At 48.4% G+C, this 22,892-nt stretch overlaps 1 protein-coding gene across 5 annotated transcripts in view; it reads left to right on the top strand.

Moving 5' to 3' along the window:
• GALNT18 (polypeptide N-acetylgalactosaminyltransferase 18) overlaps positions 1 to 22,892 on the top strand; it is a 338,094-nt gene that overhangs the window by 269,386 nt on the left and 45,816 nt on the right. For 3 of the 5 annotated variants that reach the window (XM_025459490.3, XM_025459492.3, XM_025459491.3), the window contains 3 exons: positions 7,830 to 8,015; positions 16,138 to 16,275; positions 21,956 to 22,051. In XM_025459490.3, the coding sequence (XP_025315275.1) occupies positions 7,830 to 8,015; positions 16,138 to 16,275; positions 21,956 to 22,051 (420 nt within the window). The remainder of the gene's footprint in view (positions 1 to 7,829; positions 8,016 to 16,137; positions 16,276 to 21,955; positions 22,052 to 22,892) is intronic. The other 2 variants (XM_049098823.1, XM_049098824.1) reach the window with 1 other exon arrangement.

Here is a 22,892-nt window from a genome sequence, read left to right as displayed (position 1 = left end):
TTCCTTCATGAGGGCAAGGTGCCCGTGGGTCTTCTCTTGAAGGCTGGTGTTGCAGACCTAGAAACAGGCTAAAGCCCCAGCCCCCTGAACACCAAGGAGTTACAGATTAAAGCTACGGCAAGAGTCAACTTCACATCCATTGGATTGGCAAGAATTAAAAAGCTGGACAATGCCAAATGTTGGCGAGATTGCGAAGCAACCTGAGAGCTCATCTGCGCTGGTGGGAGCAGGGCTTGCTATACTCACTCTGGAAGAGTTTCTCTTTCCTGCGGAAAGTTGAATGTGTATACAACCTATGCCTCAGAAATTCCCCTGTGGTGTAAACACACACGGAGAGGTGCTTGCTCTTGGGCGCCAAGAGACATGCATAAGAATGTTCCAAGGAGTGCTCTTCATTATACTGGAAACAGCCAGGCTGTCGACCAACAAGAGGATGTATAAGTAAACTACTGTGTATTTATACAATGGAACACTATGGTGATGAAAATAAATGGACCAAGAAGCAAGCTGCAGAATGCAGACAATATGCTTTCATTTATATAACGTTCAAAAACAGGTAAAAACCAAATAGGTAGTGTAGGTTGATGGCAAGGAAATTAACAAAATTCAGGATAATGGGTTGCCTTTGGGAGTAAGGAAGAGCACACAGTTTTCTGAGTTACTGCTAATGTACTGTTTCTTAAGCAGGATGGTAGGTAAACAGTTGTTCCTTGTATTATGCGTCTTTAACTGTGCCTATGCACACAGCTACCCTAAGTGCTGTGCACGAGAAAGTATAGGTGATACAGCAACATGTGGCAGAGGCATTTAACCAAATTTAGGGCAGCCAGGAAAAGTAGATAGGAATTACTAGACAAATAAATGTATTGCGAGGAAAGAATTCCAGAAAAGGGAATAGTATGGGTGCAGGGCAGAAATACCAAGAATAGGACTCCCAGGTCTGCCCCAGGAATTAAAGAGAAGTCGGTGTAACAGGATAGCAGAGGATGGCAGATGAAGCTGCAGCAAACAGGAGGGACCAGGTCTCAGAAGTCTTCCAAATCACGTTGAGGAACGTGACCTTTCTCTGGAGACTGAAGGTTGCAAGTATAGGAATGAGATGCGTTTTGGAGCAAGGTTGGCTCCATGCTTTACATTGTCTCATCCTGGCTCCCCCTCTGCGCCATCACACCCTTAACTTCAGCTTGCTGGTGGCTTCTGGCATTTGTCACAGCTTTGCCCAGACTCGGTCCCTCTTCCCTTCTTCCTCCCGTGAGGACCAGGCCTAGGGTGAGGTGAGAGCAAGGTGCCCAGGGCACAGAATGGAAGGACACCCAGAGAAGGAGGGCCCTGCGCAGCCCTGGTCGGCGTCTTTGTTTGCCTGCATTTCTGACCCTACAATCATCCTGCAAATGAGTTCCTGGCCTTGTGCCAGCTATTCTCAGGCCTCGATCTCAACCTCCAGCCTCCTTGTCTTCCTTCCCCCAGCCTGCCTGCTTTGGCTTTCTACTCTGTCTCAGCATTTCACAGCCAAGTTAGGCGAGACAGTTACACATAAAAAGCTAATTAACAACATGAGCCAAGAAATACGGACCACATGAGTGGTACAAATCATGTGTTTCAGGAGTTTGGGGGAACTGGGCCAGGCTGGCTTTGGATGGATGGAGAGCAGGAAGGAGGCTTTCTAGACTAAAGGAATAGTGGGAACATTTTGGCAAGAGCAAAGAGATCATTAAAAGTCATGAGGAGATAAAAAGCTGGACAGGATTTGGGATCCTGTGGTCCATGGCTGTGAAGTACAAGGCTGAAATGCCACCACCCCTGAGCCCTTGCGTACAGTAAACATTATTAATAAATTGTGGCATGTTTTTCCATTGAGCCCGGAGAATCCTTCTCAACACAGTGCTTCAGAAGGACATTAATAAGTGAATGGATTTAACATGGAAGTATTATCTGCTATCCTTGACATAGACTGTGGAGTGATCACAAGTCTCGGAGTGGGAGAAATGGTCCAACTGTATCCTGTTTGCCTTGCCTCCAGTGTCTCCCTATTTTACAGCTTCCAATTTATGACTCTGCCAGTCGTGTCTCAAATACTTGGTGTCATTTGAGGTACTGGCAAGAAAGCGTAGAATCACAGAATGCAAGAAGTAGAAGGGATCTATCACGTCACTGAGTTCAGTTCCTCCATTTGGCAGTTAGGAGAAACCTGAGGCTGGGGAGGGAAACAGGCTTGTTTATGTAAGTGGCAAACAAACAGAACATAAACTCAGATCTTTTAGCCCTGACCTTGTACCAGCGGCTCCCAGTCCAGGAAAGGGAAAGGAACCTGACCTTTCCCGAGAACCCGTGACATGCCTGTCTTTGCTAGTGGGAGTTTTCTATAAAGCATCTCTTTTAAACCTGCCAGGGCATCATAATCCCCAATAAAAAGGCAATTGACATCCAAAGACAGGTTCAAGTCAAAGGCTAATGTGCAACGGAGGCAGGATTCAAACCCTCTCCATCAGCCCCCAAGACCTGCCTTTGCAGATGGTTCCCAGGCTTGGATGCTCCAAGCCTTTCTGCAAACAATAATAGGATTAGGACTGTCTGGGAAGGGCTGGCAGTGAGTGAGACTGTGCTCCACGCTGAGTAACTGTTGTTTACCATCTCCTTCCCGTTCTTAGTCACCTCTGGGGGAAGCCCAGCAGCTCCTCTGTGGGTGTATGCAAGCCCCGGCCAGGTTGAGGGCTTTCTCTACGGTGCATTCATGGCTTCACAAGATGAAGCCGCCTGCTTTCCATGACACTCATTTGACGACTTGCCAGGTTTTACAACGTTAATTTAAGCTCTGCAGCCAAAGTGACTCTCTTCAGTTACAGCAGCGTGCACTTAAATGTCAGAGCTTTGCTGAAAAACCGCTTGGGTTTGAAGGAAGTCATTGTGTTCAGTAAAATCTGGCCACATTTTATGTTTATGGCCTTGATTAGGGGATCCAGCTGAGTGAGTTAAAACTGCCTCTCCGTAGTCAGTGAAAGCCCAGGACTCAGATTGCTGGAATCACTCGTTGAAGTGACGGTTATTGTGAATGTATACCGAATGCTTTGTGCCGGTGTATGCAACATGATCCTTGTCTTCCTGGAGCTTCTAGTCTAAGCAGGAGCAGGGGAGAGACTTTGAGAGAGTAAGGACATTAAGTGGAAGTGTTGTGAATAAGTGTTGCGGGGAGAAAGCGTGGGGCGCTGTGAGTATTCCGAGGGAACCTAATGGGGGTGATCAGAGAAGGTAATATTTGAGCTGGGTAACAAGTTGGGGGGGAATTGTTCCAGAAGATGGAATAGCAGGTGCAAAGAAACAGGGATAGGGAAGAACTTGGTGTGGTCAAGAAATATATTTCCCCTCGCCCATCCAGAAGCCACAAGATCCAGCCTACATCCAGGAGTCCCCAGTGCCTCCCTTGTTGTAAGGAGCCAGGCTCACATGCAGCCTATGTATAAATCAGGCTCTACATCTTGTAGGTGCTTCCTGTGATCCCGTGACCTCATCTGCCTTCTTGTTTACCCTTGGCCTTCATTTCTCAGCTGTGTCTTTGGTGCCCACCTTCCCGACCCTCCCTCTGTTGGCACCCTCACCCCCTGGAACTTGCAAGGCTACGCCATCGCTGTCTCCCACATCTTTGCCGTCCATCCAGTGGCCCTGCTTCTCTGGTACAATCCTTCTTGTCTGTAGCCTCCTTCTGGTTTGGGTCTTTCTACCTCATGCCAGCTGTGAAGTGTCCCAGACACAGCTCCCCTCCCCCATGTCCTCATTCCCTACCCCACCCAAAACTCCATGGAAGTTTCATGATGTCATCTTCCACAAGGTCCAAATGCCAGTGATCTTCTTTCCTATCCTTTGTCTACCATCCACGAGAGGGTCTCTGAGATCACCTGTAGATAAGACTTTGAGAATCTGTGTGTGTCAAGTTATTGGTCAGCAGAGCTGCTCATCACCCAGGGATCAGAGAGCACGGGCTTCCTCTTATTTACATCAGCATCATTGGGCAGGGTCCTGAAGCAGTGGAATAAGCCTGCTGAATCCACTCCCTTCTGCTCCAATGCCCAGAGACTGCTAGGAACCCAAAGGTGGCCTTCAAGACAGCTGCCACCACCCTCTCCGTTGATGAGTTCCTTTGCACAGAAGGGAGGAGAGCGAGGATGACGTCTGGGTTAGCAAGTGCTCTGAGTCTCTAGGGAGGAGGCTGGTGCACCCTTCCACACTGGGCAGGGCACTCTGGAAGGCAGCCTGTCTCTTGGCTGGTGGGCTTCAACCAGATGTACAGATCCTCTGCACTTATATTTCTCCCGAAGGTGAATGTACAGGACAGCCAAATAGCAGTGATTATAAGGTTATTATAAAATAATAACGTGTGCAGGGGCTTCCTGAGCCCATAGCCCTATATGAGAATGACCTCTGTTACGCATGTTTCGTAGACAAGAGGTTAAGTGGCCCGAAGTGGCCCCTCAGCAGGCACACAGAGGCAACAGAATGGACTCAGGTATCTCACCTCTACCTCCTTGGTAGGGGCGGGACCGAAGCAGGCCCAGGGTTGAACACGAATCCACACATCATCCCCCTCTTCCACTGGAGAGTGGAATTTGAGAGTTGGGCAGAGAAGTAACCTGCCAAAGGTGGCACAGCAGCAGGTGGCAGAAGCAAAATATTTGAATTTAGCTCTCACTGGTTCCAAAGCTGTGCTATCAAATTCTATGTGGGCCAGCCCCACCTCTGCTGGAAACCCATGATCTGTCCTGGACACCATTTAGCCCATGTCCTAAGGAGACCCCGGGGCAGGGGTGGAGTATGTAAGTGTATGTGCAGAAGTCCAGGGTTGGGAGAACAAACCATGCTGGGCAAAGTGAAAAAATGTCAGCGTGGCTATGGCATAGAGTGCTTGGGAAGCAAGCCCTGGGCTGGGGGCGGTGGGCAGGCCTGGGCCCCAGGAGCCTCGGGACTGTGCTGGTAGGGTACAGGGGGGAGGTGGTCCACTTGACACCTTGGAAAGATCACTCTGGCTGCTGGGAGGAGAAGAGCCTGGAGGAGCCAGGAGGGAGGAGGGAGATCAGTTGTTTGGAGTCTGTTGCAGAGTCTAGATGAGACATGACAATGGTCTGGACAGGGGCGGTGGCCATAATGAAGGAAAACAGGAGTGGGTTTGAGACCCACCAGTGAGATCACACGGTTCCTTGTCCTGTGCACTCCAGGCGGATGGGAGGGGCAGCCGCCACCCTTCTGATCAGAACCTCGGCAGATGCGCCCACTCTAAGGTGAAATGGTGAACAGACTCTTTGAGAAACAGGTCTTGTAATAAAAGAGCTTTGTTATGAATCATGTTCTGTGTTGTGTTGCTGAAATATGCCAAGTAATAGCCTCCCTTCCAGTTGCAAAAGAATAATTACCCCGACTCTTTGTGTTGTCAATAACATATTCGGAATATTCACAGGCTTTCATTGCAAATCTGAGCAAAGTGAATTGGAAGTCAGCATGATCCCCAGCATGTATAGGTCATGGAAATGAAGCTACACAGCCTGAGGCCTTCCATGGCTTCCCCTCTTCCGTGAGCTTCACTGGGGATCAAACAGATCCTTTTGTCTTCAGTACCAGCTGTGTGGCCTTGGCCAAGGGACAGTCTTGAGTCTCAGTTTCCCCATTTGGAACTGGAGACATTAACAACTGCCTCACAGGGTTATTCCGAAGAGCCTGCTGAACATAATTTGTATAGTAATGGCTGAGCTGATGGCATGTTTATTATGTGCCAGGCATTTTTCTAAGCACTCTGTGTATAATCACTTTAATCTCCTTGGTAACCTCATGAGAGAGGTGCTATTATAATCCCCATTTGACAGGAGGAAACTGAAACACAGTGAGATCGAGTGACTCACCCAAGGTCATGCAGCTAGTGTGAAACAGAGCCAGGATTTAAATCCAAGTAGTCTGGTTCCAAATCTTCTGCTCATAACCACCACACTGTGCCGCCTGCCCACATGCATAGTCCAGTACCTGGCACATGGGAGATACCCAGTGGGAGCGCTGGTTTCCCTTCCAGTGGTCCTAAATAATATACTAAATGCAAGATAAGCTCAGAAAGTAGAAAGGTGATCAGTTGCTTTCTAACTCTGACAGTCCCTAGAGACCAACCTACTGGTACAAAACAGGCAGAATAGAAAGCATTCTGTTCCTAACTCAGGGGTAATTAAGGGAAATTCAAAGGTGACCCTGGGGCAGCCCCGGTGGCTCAGCAGTTTAGTGCCACCTTCAGCGCAGGGCGTGATCCTGGAGTCCCAGGATCAAGTCCTGCGTCGGGCTCCCTGCATGGAGCCTACTTCTCCCTCTGCCTGTGTCTCTGCCTCCCTCTCTCTCTCTGTGTGTTTCATGAAAAAATAAATAAAATCTTAAAAAAAAAAGGTGACCCTAGAGTCCACTTATCTTGATGAACACTGAGAAATGTATAGAATTGTTGAATCATTACATTATACACCTAAAACTAAGTATGTTAACTATACTTGAAGAAAAAAAGAAAGAAAGAAAAAACAAAGTTGACCTCATCTTGGATGAAGACTTATGGTCATTGATGGATACCTGTTATAAGTGTGAACATTATGTACCAAACTGTCCAGCTGACAGTGCCTGACAGGCAGCCACTGCTGTCCGCCAAGAGGGGATGACTGTTTTCCCTCAGAAGCCTCATTTATCAGCTCTGCTCAAGTATTTCAGATTCATCTCATGTTTATTAAGCATCAACCACTTATTGATTGAGCGATTAAATATCATCATCCATATATTTATTCAACAAGTACTTACAAAGTACCTATATGTCCCAGGCCTTGTGTCAGGTGCTAGAGATGAGAAGTGGGTGAGATCCTGGTTCTTCCATCTAGGAACACAGAGAGAGGAAAGGAGGGAGGCTCATAGTTAAGCAGGAAGTTGTGATACCAAGAGCTTTGAGGGCCAGAGAAGGGAGCAATTGGCTCTGCCCCAAGAATTTCACAAAGACCCTGCAACAGAGAGGTCATGTGACCAAAATCTTGAGAGATTATATTTTTTCATCTGGAGAAGGAGTGGCATTCTAAAATGACAAATAGGATAGGCAAAAACCTAAGGGTACAAAAGGATATGCACATTCCAGAACACTGAAAGTTCAGAGTGACTGGAATGATTGTGGCAAGACTTCTAAGACATTGTCCCTTGACACTCGGAATAGAAGATCATTTTTCCTTTAAATAAAATTGCACCTAGTTCAAGCTCTTAGTCACTGAGGTCAGAGAGAAGTTTCACAGGGTTCCCTTCTTTGTCTCTCCCCCTCTCTTGGGTTCTATCAGAACTCAAACCTGAGGACAGATGGACCTAGAGACGGACACCTGGCTCTCTCCCTCTGATGATCACTAACCTGTGTCCAGACCCCTGTGGTCCATTTAAGGATGCTATCTCTGCTGGGAGTCTCTGCTGCTTCCTCCATGTCAAGCGTGGCTGCAGAGACCTTTCTGAAAATTTTTGTTAACTTCTCCACCAGGAGCAAAGAGAACTCAGATCTTTGGTCACAAAACATTTAATCTCCTCTTTGCGGAGTGGAAAGAATAGAAAGAGAAGGTGCATTAATTCTTTGCTTGTAAATCCATAGCAACAAGAAACAAGACAAAATGACTCAATAATCTTCCCTCTATAGGAGTACAAATAGGATAGAGCTCACTGCCTTTGCAGACAGTGGTCTGAGGAGACAAGATGAAGAGAGCTGGAGTTGCCCATGCTCAGGTTGCATGGGCACCTGTGGTCTGGTTTAGTGGCTCAGAGTCGGGTCCAGGCACTGATGAGTGGCTCTGTGTCTTCTACAGGTATGGCAGTGTGGCGGCAGCGTGGAGGTCCTGCCATGCTCGCGGATTGCCCACATTGAGCGAGCCCACAAGCCCTACACCGAGGACCTCACGGCCCATGTCCGCAGGAATGCTCTCAGGGTGGCTGAAGTCTGGATGGATGAATTTAAAAGCCATGTCTACATGGCATGGAACATACCCCAAGAGGTAGGAAGCCCCTGTGGATGGGTTTTGGGGGCTTTTCTGGGGAAACAAACACAAAAACAAAAAATATGGGACTAAATCCTTCTTCCCATGGATGAACCAGAGTTTTGTTACCCATGCTAGAGTAGACTCTCAACTCCCTGACATACCACATGTGGAAGAAAAGAGGCATTAAGCCATGTCTTACCCCACCCACATCCCTGGACAGCATGCTTAATGGGAGACTTCTTCTCTCCTGACCTCAGTATCCTTATTTTATTTTATTTTATTTTATTTTATTTTATTTTATTTTATTTTATTTTATTTTATTTTATTTTATTTATGGTTTATTTATTTTAAAAGATTTTATTTATTTGAGAGAGAGAGAGTGAGTGAGCATGAACAGGGGGAGGGGCAGAGGGAAAGGGAGAGAGAACCCCAAGCAGACTCAAGGCTGAGTGCACAGCCCAATGTGGGCCCGATCCCATGACCCTGAGATCACAACCTGAACTGAAACCAAAAGTTGGACCCTTAACCGACTGAGCCACCCAGGTGCCCCATCAGTATCCTCATTTTATCTTTTTTTTTTTAAGATTTTATTTATTCATAGAGACAGAGAGAGAGAGAGAGAGAGAGAGGCAGAGACACAGGCAGAGGGAGAAGCAGGCATCATACAGAGAGCCTGACGCGGGACTCGATCCAGGGTCTCCAGGATCACGCCCTGGGCTGCAGGCGGTGCTAAACCGCTGCGCCACCGGGGCTGCCCAGTATCCTCATTTTAAATGAGAACATTGGGAAGCTCCTGGGTGGCTCAGTCAGTTGGGTGTCTGTCTTTGACTCAGGTCATGATCTCAGGGTCCTGGGATTGAGCCTCTCATGGAGCTCCACATTCAGCCGGGAGTCTGCTTCTCCCTTTCCCTCTGCTCCTCCCCCCATTCATGCTCACTCACTCTCTCTCTCTCAAATAAATAAAATCTTTTTAATAAATAATTAAGTGAGAATGTAAGAGGTGGCTCCAAGTTTACTTCATGTTCCCAGGTCCTCAGCTTCTCTGCTATACAAATATATCAGAATTCACAAAACGCCCCTTAATCTCCCTGTAGACTGGGATCAGGCTTCTCCATGGAACCTTTGAGCAGAGTGATAAGAAACACCCATATGCCTCTAGGATTTCTTGAACCACGTGCATGCGGAGGGGATACACTCTTACAGGGAATCTCAAGAGGAGAAGGGAAGTGTTCTGGACATTCATAGGCTGTTTCTGACCTTCACAGAATCTCACCGTGGCTTGCTACTGTCCTCTATCCTTCTTGTCACCGACACTTAAGAAGTGCCAGAAAAAAAGCATTGTTTCTCTAGTAGATTCGTTCAGCCTTGCCATGTGTCATATGGAAATGACCTTAGACCACTGAATTGGGAAAACCCAACAGATGCCAGCCGCGGGATCCCAACCTGCTTACCAGCCTGTCTGCCTGGAGATCGTTGCTTATGTTGCAGTGTCTGAGACAGCTGTTGACTGCATGACCTCCTTCTTTCCCCTTGGGAGTCCTTTAAAAAGCTTCAGTTCTTTCTTCCTAATAGGGACATGATTGATTTTTGCCTGAAGTTTCCATATGAAGGCCCTATTCCCTGATCTCTACACCTAGCTAATACTGCTCTGGCTAAGTGATTGAGAAAATAGCCTGGGCCATGCGCAGGAGCTTTTGGGCAGCACCCCCATTACCACCACCATCATGGAGGAGGAGGCTTGGGTTAAGATGTAGACTCCGGAACCAGTGACATTTTAGCAGTAGAAAGAATGAGGAGCCGAGAAGTACCAGCCAGGGTGCAGGCAACTCTAATGAACCAGCCCCAGGATTGCATCCCTGACTGTGGGAGTGTTTCTAGGGAAACAGCAGTGCCTTCTGGTCCCATCTGTGGCTGTGGGCGTTGGATCACAGTATTCTGGGGAGCATGCTAAGTACCACTGTGGGTGTCCTTTGATAGCAAAATGTTAAGAACACATGGAAAGTCCCCCAGGAACTTAGCAGTAAAGCATCAGAGATCCCCAGTCCGTTCGCCAAGTCTTGTCCATATTCCTGGCCCCCTTCTTTCCAGACCTCAAAACTGCACACCTTTTAGACTACTCTCTCGCATTGTGGCTGCCAGATGTGGAAATGGACAGTAAATCCATTGAATGGCAGAGAACCAAGTGAAACAAGCAATTAGAAAATGATCAAACTTGGTGTATGTCTGTGACTCTGCAGGGGAGTGATTCAAACCCAATCAAATAGGTGGGAGGAGAAGGTGTGAACTCAAGAAAGGCAGAAGAGGGATGGGAGTGTCCAGAATAAAGTCTCAGGTGGAGAAGGAAGAGGTCAGTGTGTTTTCTCAAAATCTATTCCCTGACCCCCACTTTCCCCTGCTTTATGCAGATCTCCTCACTTACCTCTTCTCAGGCTTCTGGAAAGAGTCAACACCTTTTCCCCTCCATTCACTTCTCAAGCCACATCCTGGGATTGCACCAAAACTGCTGGTGACAAAGGATCCTAACTGCTTAATGGACATTTTAAAGTCTTCAACGGGATGACAGCTTTCCCTTGAAACTCTATACTCACTTGGCCCCATGACACCACACCCCAGCATATCCCCATCTCTCTCCGATTGCTCTTAATTCCCTTGTGGGTGACTCTCACCTCCCTCGGATGCTTAAGTTAAGCTCCCAGGGATCCATCCTTGGCCAGCCACTCTCATTGTACATCATCTCCCTGGTGGTCCCATCTGTCACTGGGCGCTTCTCCCACCTACCTGCTGATAACTTCCTAACTAAGATCTCCAGCCCTGACTTCTGCCTGAAGCGTCAGACCCACAGCCGCACATCCCCAGCTGCTCCCTCGGGCACTTTAGTCTCAGTCTGGCAAAACGGAGAACATCTTCCCCCCCCAGAGCAGTTCCTGTTCTTCCTCCCCATCACAGTCTAGGATAGCACCGTCTGCCCAGATCTAGGAGCTTGAAACTGAGCATCTTTCCCCCAAACCCCATTGCCAGCCCATCACCGAGCTCTCCTGTCCGTGTCTCCCCCCTCACATCTGAGTGCAAGCCTTGTCCCTTCCTCTGCAGGAGCCTCTGACTAGTTTCCCAAGCTCATCCCCTTCAAATCTAGCCCCCATACTACCCAAAGTTATTTTAAAAAACCCCAAAAACTCACAGCGACCACGTCATTAAAGGATGCTTAAAATCTTTAAAGGACTCTCCGCAGGGCACAAAAGCAGGCAGAAAGCCGGGTGTTTGACACGCTTTCCCCTCTGCCTGCCTCCAGCCCGCCGCACCCACCCTGCTCTGGAGTCCGTGGGGGGAATGGACAGCGAGAGCCCCAGTCCATTCCACGCTTTCTTCCCTCCGTGTGTTGGCTCATTTTGTCCCCTCGGCTTGGAATTCCCTACCCGCTGCCTCTTCCCCAGTCTCCTCCCCGTTTCCCTCTGGCCTGTTAGACCCAGCACCAGTGACCCCTCCTCTAGGGAGTCAGCCTCAGTGGGAGAAAATGCCCCCTTTGCCCGCATGTCTCTATCATTGCATCACCACCCTGTAAAAGAATGTTCTGTTGTGTAAAAGTCTCTCTTTCTTTCTCTCTCCTTCTCTCTCCTTCTCTCTCTCTCTCTCTCTCTCTCTCTCTCTCTCTCTCTCATTAAACCATGGGCTCTCAAATCTGGCTGAACTTTAAAATCGCTTGTGCTCCAGCCCCAGAGATTATGACTTAATTGGTTTGGAAGGGGACCAGGAATCATCTTTTGGAAAGCTCTTCAGAGGCTCTAATGTCCATCCAGGGCTGGGAACCACTGCGTTAGACTCCAGGCTTTCTGGGGACAGATTGTACTCCTCATTTTTGTGTCACCAGGCCTCGCACAAGGCAGGGTACATAGTCAGAGCTCAGTGAAACCTCACTAATGCTTATTAACAAATGGATCTGCTGGCAGTGTATGTAATTCCTTTCTCCCTTGGTCAGTGGCTCCTAAAAGCACATCTGCAGGCCAACTGTATCAGAATCACTTAAAGAGCTTTTTAAAAAATACTGATTCTGGGTCCCATCCTGAGAGATTCTGATGAGTAGGTGTGGAGTGGTGCCAGCATCTGTTAAAAAAAAAAACAAAAACCCACAAACTTTCCAGGTGCTGGTTTGGGGCTGCCAAGTTTGAGTGATAGGAGTTGAGCTAATTCTGCTAGTCTTTCCAAATCCACCTTGAGTGTCACCTACTCCAGGAAGCCTTCTGTGACTGCTCACCATCCCGGGTGTCCCACACAATGAAAGGGACTAAGGGCTCCTTCCTCTTCTGCTTCCCTACGTCTTCACGCTGTTTACTTGTCTGGATCTTCCAGATTCTCCTTTCAGGCAAAGTCTGTATCTTCTTCCTATTTGTAGGCACGTATTTGTATGTTCTCTGTGCTTAGGACAATGCCTGACACCTCCTGAAGACCAGATGACAAAGAAAGAAGAGGGAGGAAGCGTGGTGCTCCGTGCCATCTATGTTTTCCCGGCTGCCCTTGATGTGGTGGTGTCCCAACACCTTGTGCTCAGCCACAAGCACATCCGTTACCTGTTTACCTCACCTTTGGTCTACAGCATCCCAGCTGTAGGTATAGAGCTGGACCCCTTCGACCCTGCCCTGTGGCTGCCCTGAGAATTATATAAGTTAGTGTATGTAAACACTTGATCAGTGCTCGGCGAATAGAAAAAGCACCAGATGAGTATTACCTCTTATTGTGGCCGGCCTTGCTTATGCCCTCTGCCTTCCCACCCCAGCTTTAAAATGCCCTTGCTGGGGATCCCTGGGTGGCTCAGCGGTTTGGCACCTGCCTTTGGCCCAGGGCATGATCCTGGAGTCCCAGGATTGAGTCCCACGTCCGGCTCCCTGCATGGAGCCTACTTCTCCTCTGTGTCTCTGCCTCTCTCTCTCTATCTGTGTCTCTCATGAATAAATAAATAAAATCTTAAAAGAAATTAAAAAATAAAAAAATGAAATGCCCTTGCTGGGCCACCATCCTCCCTGGTTGCCTTCTCTGCTGAGTCCTCCCCAGGCTGTGTGCCCGCCAGAGCAGCTCTTTCACCTACTTCCTTACCATGTTCAGTCCTAAGCTTTTGGAAGGCCAGAAGAGCCTCCAGCTCTGGCATCCCTTCTACTTTAATTGGAAATCAGTTTGTTTATCAACAAACGGAAAGTTAGCCTGTACCAAAGCGTCGATATTTTCCTACACAGAACTCAGGAACTCTAGACCTACTCCTGCTTCTGGCCCAAAGACAGGCTGAGTGCCAGCGATGACTCACCATGGTGCATGGGTGATGGCCCTCCTTTGGGTTTGGCTACAAGAGACTGTGCGTGGCTGCACACACAGGCAGGAATACCAGACAGCTTTTTGTGTGGCTGAATATATTAAGTTTCCGAGGACTGCCATAACAAATTACTGCAAATTGAGTGGCTTTGAACAACAGAATTTTATTCTCTCACTGTTCTGGAGGCCAGAAAACCAAAATCAAGGTACTGGCAGTACTGTGCTTCCTCTGGAGGCTCTAGGGGACGATATTTCTTGCGTCTTCCAGCTTTTGGTGGCTCCTGGCATTCCTTGCTTTGTAAATGCATCACTCTAGTCTTGGCTTCTGTCTGTATGTCTCTCCATGTTCAAACGTCCCCCTCCCCTCTCTTATAAAGATAGTGGTCATTGCATTTAGTGCTCGTCTTAAATGCAGAATGATTTCATCTACAGATCTCTAATGAATTCTAATGAATTCAACTTATTTCCAAATAAGATCACATTCAGAGGTTCTGGGTAGACACGAATTTTGCAGGAGACACTATTCAACACACTCAGTATTTGGCAAAGGAGGAAGATATGTTTTGTTTTGTTTTTTAATAATAAGGGCCCTGGTGACCTTCTCTGAGCAAGTTGGCTTATTTTTCCATTTCTGCCCCCAATCTGAAAAGAGTTTGATGCAATTTACACTAAACACACAGTACAGATATACCAAACCATTAAAACAGAAAGGCAAAAGTCAACTAATAATCAGGAAGAAGAAAGGGGCATGAAATCCAGAAATATAAGCTGGCAAAACACTGATTCTTGAGTCTCCTAGAAGTTAAAGCAGATATGGACCTCTGTTGGATAGTTCTCCCACCTTCCATTAGGAGAGAGACAAACTTTCCCTTGATCCTAAGTGTAGAAAGTCTTCCCATGGGAACCCAGAATTTAAGAAAACATGGAAGACTTCCAGGGACTGGTTCTTCTGGTGGCCTCCCATAAAAGCTGAGACAAAGTGTTAATTTGTTTTCTTATAAAGGCAATTAGAACATGAAGGAGGAAGGCCTTCATGGGTCCTGGCAAATAGCTGTGTGCTGTAAGGATAAGGTGCAGAGAAGCTTAAGGGGCTAATACTTAACAGATCCCTTGAGGGGGGAGTGAGGGGAGTGAGTAGGTCACATTCATTGCCAATTGCTATGTTCAACACTTCATAAATATTTTCTCAATCTGGCCTCGTCCATATAGCCAGGCTCAGTGGTAGGTCAGGGGCACGGAGTTTAGTCGAACGTGTTTCCTGAATCTGGAAGAGAAAGGCCAAGTAGCAGTTGCTGGGAGGGCTCTGGGCAGGAGCCGAGGAGTAGGCAAATCATAGATGAGGTCATTAAGACGGACTCAGAAGGTAGGTCCTTGCTGACATTGTACCTTAGCAGTCTGAAACCTAAACCCTCAGGTCATAGCAGATTCAAATTTTTATATGACCTAAGTTCTGGTGGGCAAAAATAAATATATTGCTTCCGTATCTAACTTTGTTCCTGTTGAGCCCCCATGGTCTAATTCCAAATACTTTGTTCCAAATACTTTGTTCCAATCACATACAGATATGTGGAGCAGCTATCTTTGCCATTTTTCTCAGACACTTCAAATGTAAATTCTATCCATTTCATTACCTTCCCAAGCCCACGAACTCGACCCCAGAGTTGACACTAGAACCAGGGGGCTCACACAGCCAGCGCACAAGCTGCAGTGTCAGTGGGAGAGAGCTGTACCTCCCTGGCCTCCTCTCTCTCCACTCTGGGATATTGTCTTATGAGATACCACAGGACCTCGCTGGTCCCCGGTTCCATGGTGTCATCCTCTGAGATTCACTGAGTCCCCATCTGATCTCCAGCTGCAGAGACTCCTCACCATCCTCTGCTGTGGCATCATCCCTTCCTTGGCTGATTCTGTACCCTGTTCAATGGCTGGTGTCCTGGCCCAGGGACTCAGCGTCCTCCCCTCTGCTCTGGGACCACCAGAAACATGAGGGCTAACTCAAGGACACATCCATGTCTCCATCACTACTCCTTGCCTGCTGTACCGTGATGGCTCAGGGGGCCACCTTTCTGATACCCCTGGGAAGTGAGAGACACAAGTACTCTCTACACAAAGGTCCCCAAGCTGAGAGAGAGTCTGTTTCTCCCACAAGAACTTGGTTCTTGGTTTTAGGAGGCAGAACAGCAGGCTCTTCCAGATGCATAGCATAGGTTAAAAGTGCAAACTCCAGACTCAGGTTAATGGGGTTTAAATCTCAGCTCCACATTTTATCAGCTGTAGGACTTTGGGCAAGAGGTCCCTGAACCTTTCTTTGTCTCATCTTGGCATCTGTAAAACAGTCCTAACCCTATAGGTTTAAACAGACCACTATGCATTAATGTAAACATACGTGCACGCCTACAGAACAGAACCTCGCACTTCACAAGTGTTCTACAAGCCTTTGCTGTTGCAATTATTAGGAATAGTGTTTGGATTAATATCAATCCATCTTCAACTCTCTCCCTTTCCCTCTCTCTCTCTCCCCCCAAAGCTCAGAATCTCTTATGAGGTAGGAAAAAACCGTACACTGACTGTATGCTTCAGTTTCTTTCACCTACCCCTGGACCACAGCTTTTCTTTTCCTTTTTTTCTATTTATTTGCAATGGCCTTAGCTGACAGTACCCATCAGTGCTGACCCCATTTTTCAGTGTCCACATGGGGAGAGTCATGGGGTTAAGGGCATGCGGGGAAATGAATGAACTAAGTTCCCATGTCCTCCCTTCACTAAACAGTGTCTGGGAACCTTGGTGGGAAGAAGCTGCGCCCTAGTGGTGGCTGGATCTGTGCATTTGTGTCCCTGTGCAGGACTCGGGGATCGACATTGGGGACATCACGGCGAGGAAGGCTCTGAGAAAACAGCTGCAGTGCAAAACTTTCCGATGGTACCTGGTCAGTGTGTACCCAGAGATGAGGATGTACTCAGACATCATCGCCTATGGTGTGGTAAGAAGCATCCCCTCGGGGCTTCACGCAGACACAGAGGGCATGGCCAGGCAGAGGGCTAGAGTTGGGGGAAAGGACTGAAGGAGCCTTTAGTCTCCTACATGAGACCTCTGGTAGACCAGCAGGACAAGGGGCAGCCTCCCATGTGGGACCTCTGGTAGACCAGCAGTTGGGACACAGCCTCCCATGTGGGACCTCTATAGACCAGGAGATGGGACACAGCCTCCCATGTGGGACCTCTGGTAGACCAGTGGACAGGACGCAGCCTCCCATGTGGGAACTCTGGTAGACCAGCAGATGGGACACAGACTCCCATGTGGGACCTCTGTAGACCAGAAGATAGGACACAGCCTCCCATGTGGGACCTCTGGTAGACCAGCAGACAAGGGGCAACCTCCTATGTGGGACCTCTGGTGGACCATCAGACGGGACACAGCCTCGCATGTGGGAACTCTGGTAGACCAGCAGATCGGACACAGCCTCCCACATGGGATCTCCGGTAGACCAGTGGACAGGGGGCAGCCTTTGGTGTCATAGCCAAACCTTTCTGTTCCCTTGTTCTAAAGTCTCTCCTTTAGAGTCTTAAGCAATTTAGCTCTAGCTTCAAACCTGCATGTTCTACTTATTAAAACAAAAACCTGCAGTTAGGGTAGCCTTGCAAGGTAACATAAAAAACACCCACTGTTCCCCAGAGTGAGTGCCAGAGTTCTAGCAACCAGCCCGCATGCTCCCCTGTCTAAGGGCTTACACTCTCCACTCATGCACACGGCCTCCAGGAAAGGAGTTCTGGAACGTAACCTTCCCTGGTTCACTGTATTTTGAGGGATGTTTCAGTCCCACCTGTTGGTTGGCACAGAGCAGTCACACCAATGGAGGGCAGAGCACAGGGTTTGGATCCAGAAAGACCCAGTACCAATCTTGGCCAAGCCACTTGTCAGTCAAGTGTCTTAACATCTATGGGCCGCTGTTTCTTCCTATGGGGCAAAATAATACTGTGCTCCTAGAGTAGAAAAAAGCCTAAGATACATAAATATCATATATCCTGACAATTTGCATGTTCTGTCTCAAGTTAAGATGCTTTGACTATGACAAACTACCATTCTCCCAATGATCTCAGGACCATTCAGCTCAAAGTATTTTCAATGATAGCTGATTGATTTTTTTGATATCTCATCTGGTTTTTGCTTCCTGAACACATAGAGCTTTTCTGCTGACAGTTATAAGCTCTCAAACCTACATAGAGGACTGCTGCCATGTTACACGAGGAAACAGAAAGGCAAAGTGACCTTCCCATGTTCACGTAGGTCATCGATGGAGAAACTGAGTCTAAAACATCGGCTTCTGATATCACTCTGCTTCTTCCCTTTGGAGAGTATTCCCTCAGGCCTTTTGGATATCCCGGGATAAAACTTGAAGGAAGAACTGAGGCCTCTTCCTTGGATGAGCTGTGATCAGAACTGAGTTCAAGGCCTGCCTCAGCAGGAATGTATCACGCAGAGCATCTGCCTGGGAGGGGAAGAAGAACGCTTGCTGAAGATTGGCCTCCGTGTTCTCTGTGGGCCTCCCAACTTTAACATCTTGGATTCTCCAGAACACAGAGCCAGGATCCCAGGAATCCCCGTATCCCCCATCAGACCTCTGTTGTCTAGAAGGCCAACCTGTAGGAGGGGGTCATATTCTCCCACAAAAGTTTCTACGGCATGGTTGACACATCCTGAGGAAGTTACTCAGTGGCCCCTTCCGTCTTTACTTCTCAGGCTGGTGTAATTCGGGTGCCAGAAAACTTAGCTGGTGCCACCTGGCTATTACCTGAAACTCCATATGCTGTTGTCTGTGAAGTGCCCGTCAGTCCCATCTCCCTCCCCAGGGCCGTTCTGAGGACCAGCTGTTGCTGGTGCCCCCACACTCTGCCCATAGCAAGTTGTGAGTGATGCTTGGCCATGCTTGAACCCAATCCAGAGAGGATGGTTATGCTGCTGTGGCTCTGGAGAAACCAAGCCAGGGCCAGCTTCTAGATTCATGTTCTCACCAAGCTGTCGTTGTAGCTGAACAGTATCAGTGGGAAAGCAACAGTGGAGGGGTGTGTGTGTGTGTGTGTGTGTGTGTGTGTGTGTGTGGCCATTGCAGTTCTGGGTTTTGATCAAAGGTATCCTTGTCTTCCAAGCAAAAGGGTCTCATCTGAATGACACGTACAGCAGGTTTACCATATGGCCCTTTTACTGCCACACCCAGAAACCTTTAGCTGATCAAATAGTAAGTGGCATATACAAGGTTGTGATGTGGATCTGTCTGAGTCCCTAGTTCAAGCTGTTTTTACTCCTATGTGCTGAGAAGTCATTCTCTCACCATCCCAAAGGACTGAGCCATGCAGCCATCCCTGGGGCTGGCGGAGGTATCTGACCCCCCACGTGTTCATCTACCAGCTGCTGTTTGGGGCCCAGCCACCTCCCCTCCCTTCTGGCTCCTCCACAGGCAGGGCTTGGACAGAGCAGAGCCACGCTTGCTTGTCAAGGAGCGTAATGAACTCTTAATGGGGGCAATAGGGTGAAGATGGGCAAAGCAGGCTTAGCCGCAAGAGCAAGAGGATTTGCTGAGGCTGAGTCATTCTTCCTGGTGATTATTTTTATTCTGAAATGCAGAGACCAGATGTCCTCTCAGGGGTAGAGTTTCTTTTTACTTTTTCCGTTCTGACTTATGCCAAACTACATTGCTCAGGTCAAATAACCTCCTGGGACTCTCAGTGGGGCCGGGGTCAAGTCTATAACCTAGCCCATTAATCCACTAATAGGTCCCATTAATGACACCTGCGGGCAGAAGGGCCTGTGGGCCCCATTGTGTGGGCATGGGTTTCCCCTGGATCATTGAGCCCCATGGGGGTCTTTGGATTAATCCCAGCTCTAGTGCTGACAGCAGAGTTGGAGCAGCATCTAGAAACAGACATGCCCGGCTTCTGAATGTTAGCTTTGCCATTCACTCCCTGTGTAATCCCGACAATTTACAAAACCTTAAAAGCTACAGTCATACCATCTCATGGGCATTTTTCAGTCTCAGGATTGTCCCCATCTGGATGATGGGAAGAACTTGTCACTTGCCCACTTGCCAGTGTCATTCATCTGGGAATGCCATTCCTTTGTTCACTATCTTCATTCATTCCTTCCACGTGTATATTGACTGTCTGCCATGTGCTGGGCTGGCCCATGTCAGAGACCATGAGAAAGACCAAGACCTGGCCTGGTCAGACAGGGGAGAGAGACAGGCACATGGAGAAGTGCCAGGAACACGCACACTAAGTGCAGCAACAATTTAAATGGAGGTGCTGGTGGAGCACAGGGCCATGGCCTTCCACCCACACTTGAGTCAGGAAAGACTTGCAGAATGACAGAGAAGCTGAAGACCAAAGGAAGAGAGGGGTTTAACCAGACTAAGAGAAAGCATAAGTAGAGGCAGTATGGGGAGGGGTCCGTGCCACAGGAGCGGCATCACAGCCAGGGAAGTGAGGCAGACCTACTTGCTATGCCACGGCTCCTAATCCTTAAGAGAGAATATTGCCAACCTGGCTGGGTTCTGCTGAGCATGAGATGGGGTGACCCGTGGAAAGCGCTGAGCACAGTAGCTGGCACACAGATGCAGCTCTAACAGCAGGTTTCCCTTAGTGGCTGTCTGCAGGGTTACAGCGGTCATGAGAATAGCTAACAATTACTGCACATTTGCCATTTGCCAGGCCCTGTACTCCGTACCTGCGGGTGTTGTTGCACTTACTCCTTCTAACAATCCTCTGAGGTGGGGGCACCAGTCCTATCCATATTTAAGAGAAAAGAAAACAGACAAGAAGGAGTTGTGTTCTCTGTCCAAGACCACACAGCTGGAGCCAGGATCCCATCCCAGCCTGTGTGTCCCCACAGCACCCACAGACCACCTGCTTCATGGGGAAGGGATGACACAGAGCCGGGAGGCCTTTATCAAAAGGTACCACCTAGGTCCTCACCCAGAGGATGGCTTTGAAAACCTAGGAGAAAGCCAAGTCTGACACCTGCGCTCTCTGGACCTTTCTCCCTGTGACAGCAGCTCGAGGGTCTCACTAATGGATTACAGTCCTCAGCTTCATAGAGGGTGTTTACATGTGCTCCCTCACAAAGGCAAGCCGAGTAGTTGTTTTATAGAAGAGCATGTTCTGCATAGATGTTTCTGGGGCTCTGCCTAGGGTTTATATTTCTTCAGGATCTACAAACTGCAAGTTTGGGATTGAGACGCCTTCACCGCAGTAGAGGAGAGGAAGTTCAGGAGAAAAGAACTGGACTCTGTTCCTTGCTCCCTGTCAAGAACAGGGTATACATAGAGCACACATGTGCCTCTGGCTGTTCCATTTCGTACCCCTTAATTGGGTTCACTGCATTCCTGCCACAAGTCGTCAGGACCGTGGAATATCAGGCACTGTCAGTCTTTGTCTGGCCTCCTTGGATAGATGACCCACCTGTGGTCCATTGCCCTGGTCTTCCCTGAATTCCAATATCCATTTCCTGGTCAAAACAGAGTTTTGCTGCTCACACGAGCTATATAAGCAAACTCAAGGTAAGGTGGGTAGTGATGCCACAAACTCTCCTATGGGCACAGGAACTGAAGTACAGCTGGACAGGGGCACTAGAGCTGGGAAGCCATAAAGCCATAGCAGGGGCACATTATCTCTAGTCCTGTCTCAGGCTTCATATGTTCCTGGCCACAGCTGGATTTCTCTGCCAACACATGGCCCAGCAGATCCTCCATACCCAATCTAAATGGCCTCACAATTCTAGTGGCCACCACCCACTGACCCCTGACTCTCTCACCGAGAGTTCTAGCACAGAAGAGGATGATGAGACAGTTACATTCCAGAAAGAGAAGGATGGAGGAGAGAGAGAGAAAGAAAGAATTCTTAACTCATCCTAAACTGCCTGTTGGTGTCCACTGTGGTCTACTCAGCTGTGGCTGGTGACCAGGGCCATGTGAGCTATGTGCTGTCCTTTCCAGAGACTGGGAGTGGGCTTATTCCAGAAAGGGACACTGAAGATTGGCTTTCTTACCTGACATGGTAAGGCATTGGTTCTGTTGATTGCTATGTGCCTGTAGGTGAGGCTAAGAGATCCTTCTCTCTTCACCTACTGCCTTGGCCCCCTCCTCTCTTATTCACCTGCCACTCTGGAGAATCTTCATCATCTGGGCACCCCTGGGGCCAGGCTAGCCACAGCTGGATCTGCAGGAGGCAGAGAGGACCTGGTCCCAGAGGACATCTCAGGCTGGAAAGCAGCTAATCTGTTGCCCACTTCACCCAACCTTCCAGAGCAAAGACTTTTATCCAGGGATTATTAAAAGCCTTTGTGCCACCTCTGTGGAAACAGAGAGAGTGAAAACCCTAGCACCATCTTTTGTGTGTATGCATGCGTGTGTATCTTTTATTCCTACCTAGACTGTCTCGGTTTATTGTTTAACAATATGAGAATGTTTCTCTTTCACAGGAGACTGGGTTCCCTCAGCGGCTTTCTGCCAGCCAAAAGCTGGTGCTTGTTGCTTTCATAGTATTCCAAGGGCCTCGGGTTGATTATGGAAATGGAGCCTGTCTCAGTGGAATGCTGGCTTCTCCTGATTTAATGCATTTGTTTCTCTGCTCCTTTCTCTTTGGTGTGGCCGCCTCTCCTCTGGCGTGCAGCTGCAGAACTCTCTGAAGACCGATTTGTGTCTCGATCAGGGTCCGGACACAGAGAATGTTCCCATCGTGTACATCTGTCACGGGATGACACCCCAGGTGAGTTCCCTGGGAGAGCCCCCTGTGGGGGTGTACTCAGGTATGTCTGGCATGGGGAAGGATGGTTAAACTCGTGTCATGGTGATTCTAGGCCCAGGGGCCTCCAGGATTTTTCATTAGGAGTATGCTCATGAGTAAAAGGGGAGAATCATACCTGCCTTGCCTGGAAGGAAGCTGGGATAGCCAATGCTGGGGTGCCTGGATCCTCAGGAGTGGGGAACAAGGAAGGCGATCAATTCCTAAAGGGGAACACCTGCCTTCTTTGGGGAGGCTGTGGGTAAATCACAGTCCTGGTTCTGGCAGCCATGCCCTTCCCTAACAGGAGGGAACCCAAGGGCCCCCCAAGCTCCCCGACATCTCATAATCCCTTCAGAGTGCCATTTCATAGCCTTTGGGGCTCTGCCCTTTAGTAGATCACAGCTGCAGTCCAAAATTTATAGCCACAAGAGCTTTTCTAGCTCGTCTGACCTTCTCCTGGTGGAGAATGAGGGGAAGCTATCAGGAAAATAAGTTATCCTAGGAAAAATCAGCCAGTCACAGCCTAGGCTTCAGATATCCAAAGAGGATGCGGAGACACAGACAAGAGAGATGACATATCCAACAAAGTGCAATGGACCATTGCCCCTGGCTGCCATAGACTAATCTGTTCTGATTTGACATTTCCAAGTTTACTTATCTTACCCCCAGAATTGCAATTTTTTTTAAAAGATGGTATAGAAGATATGTATATTTGTGCAATCATACTTCAGTGTATATAAAAGAGCCGTTACCCCCCTCAACACGCAACCGAAGGCTATCATGATATACGCGTGTCACCCGGCATACTGTGCTGGGCCTTCAC

This window comes from Canis lupus, chromosome 21, assembly GCF_003254725.2.
Source record: "Canis lupus dingo isolate Sandy chromosome 21, ASM325472v2, whole genome shotgun sequence".
NCBI classification, from domain to species: Eukaryota; Metazoa; Chordata; class Mammalia; order Carnivora; family Canidae; genus Canis; species Canis lupus.
Note: the sequence above shows the minus strand (reverse complement) of the source record. Positions and strands in the feature narration are given on the sequence as shown.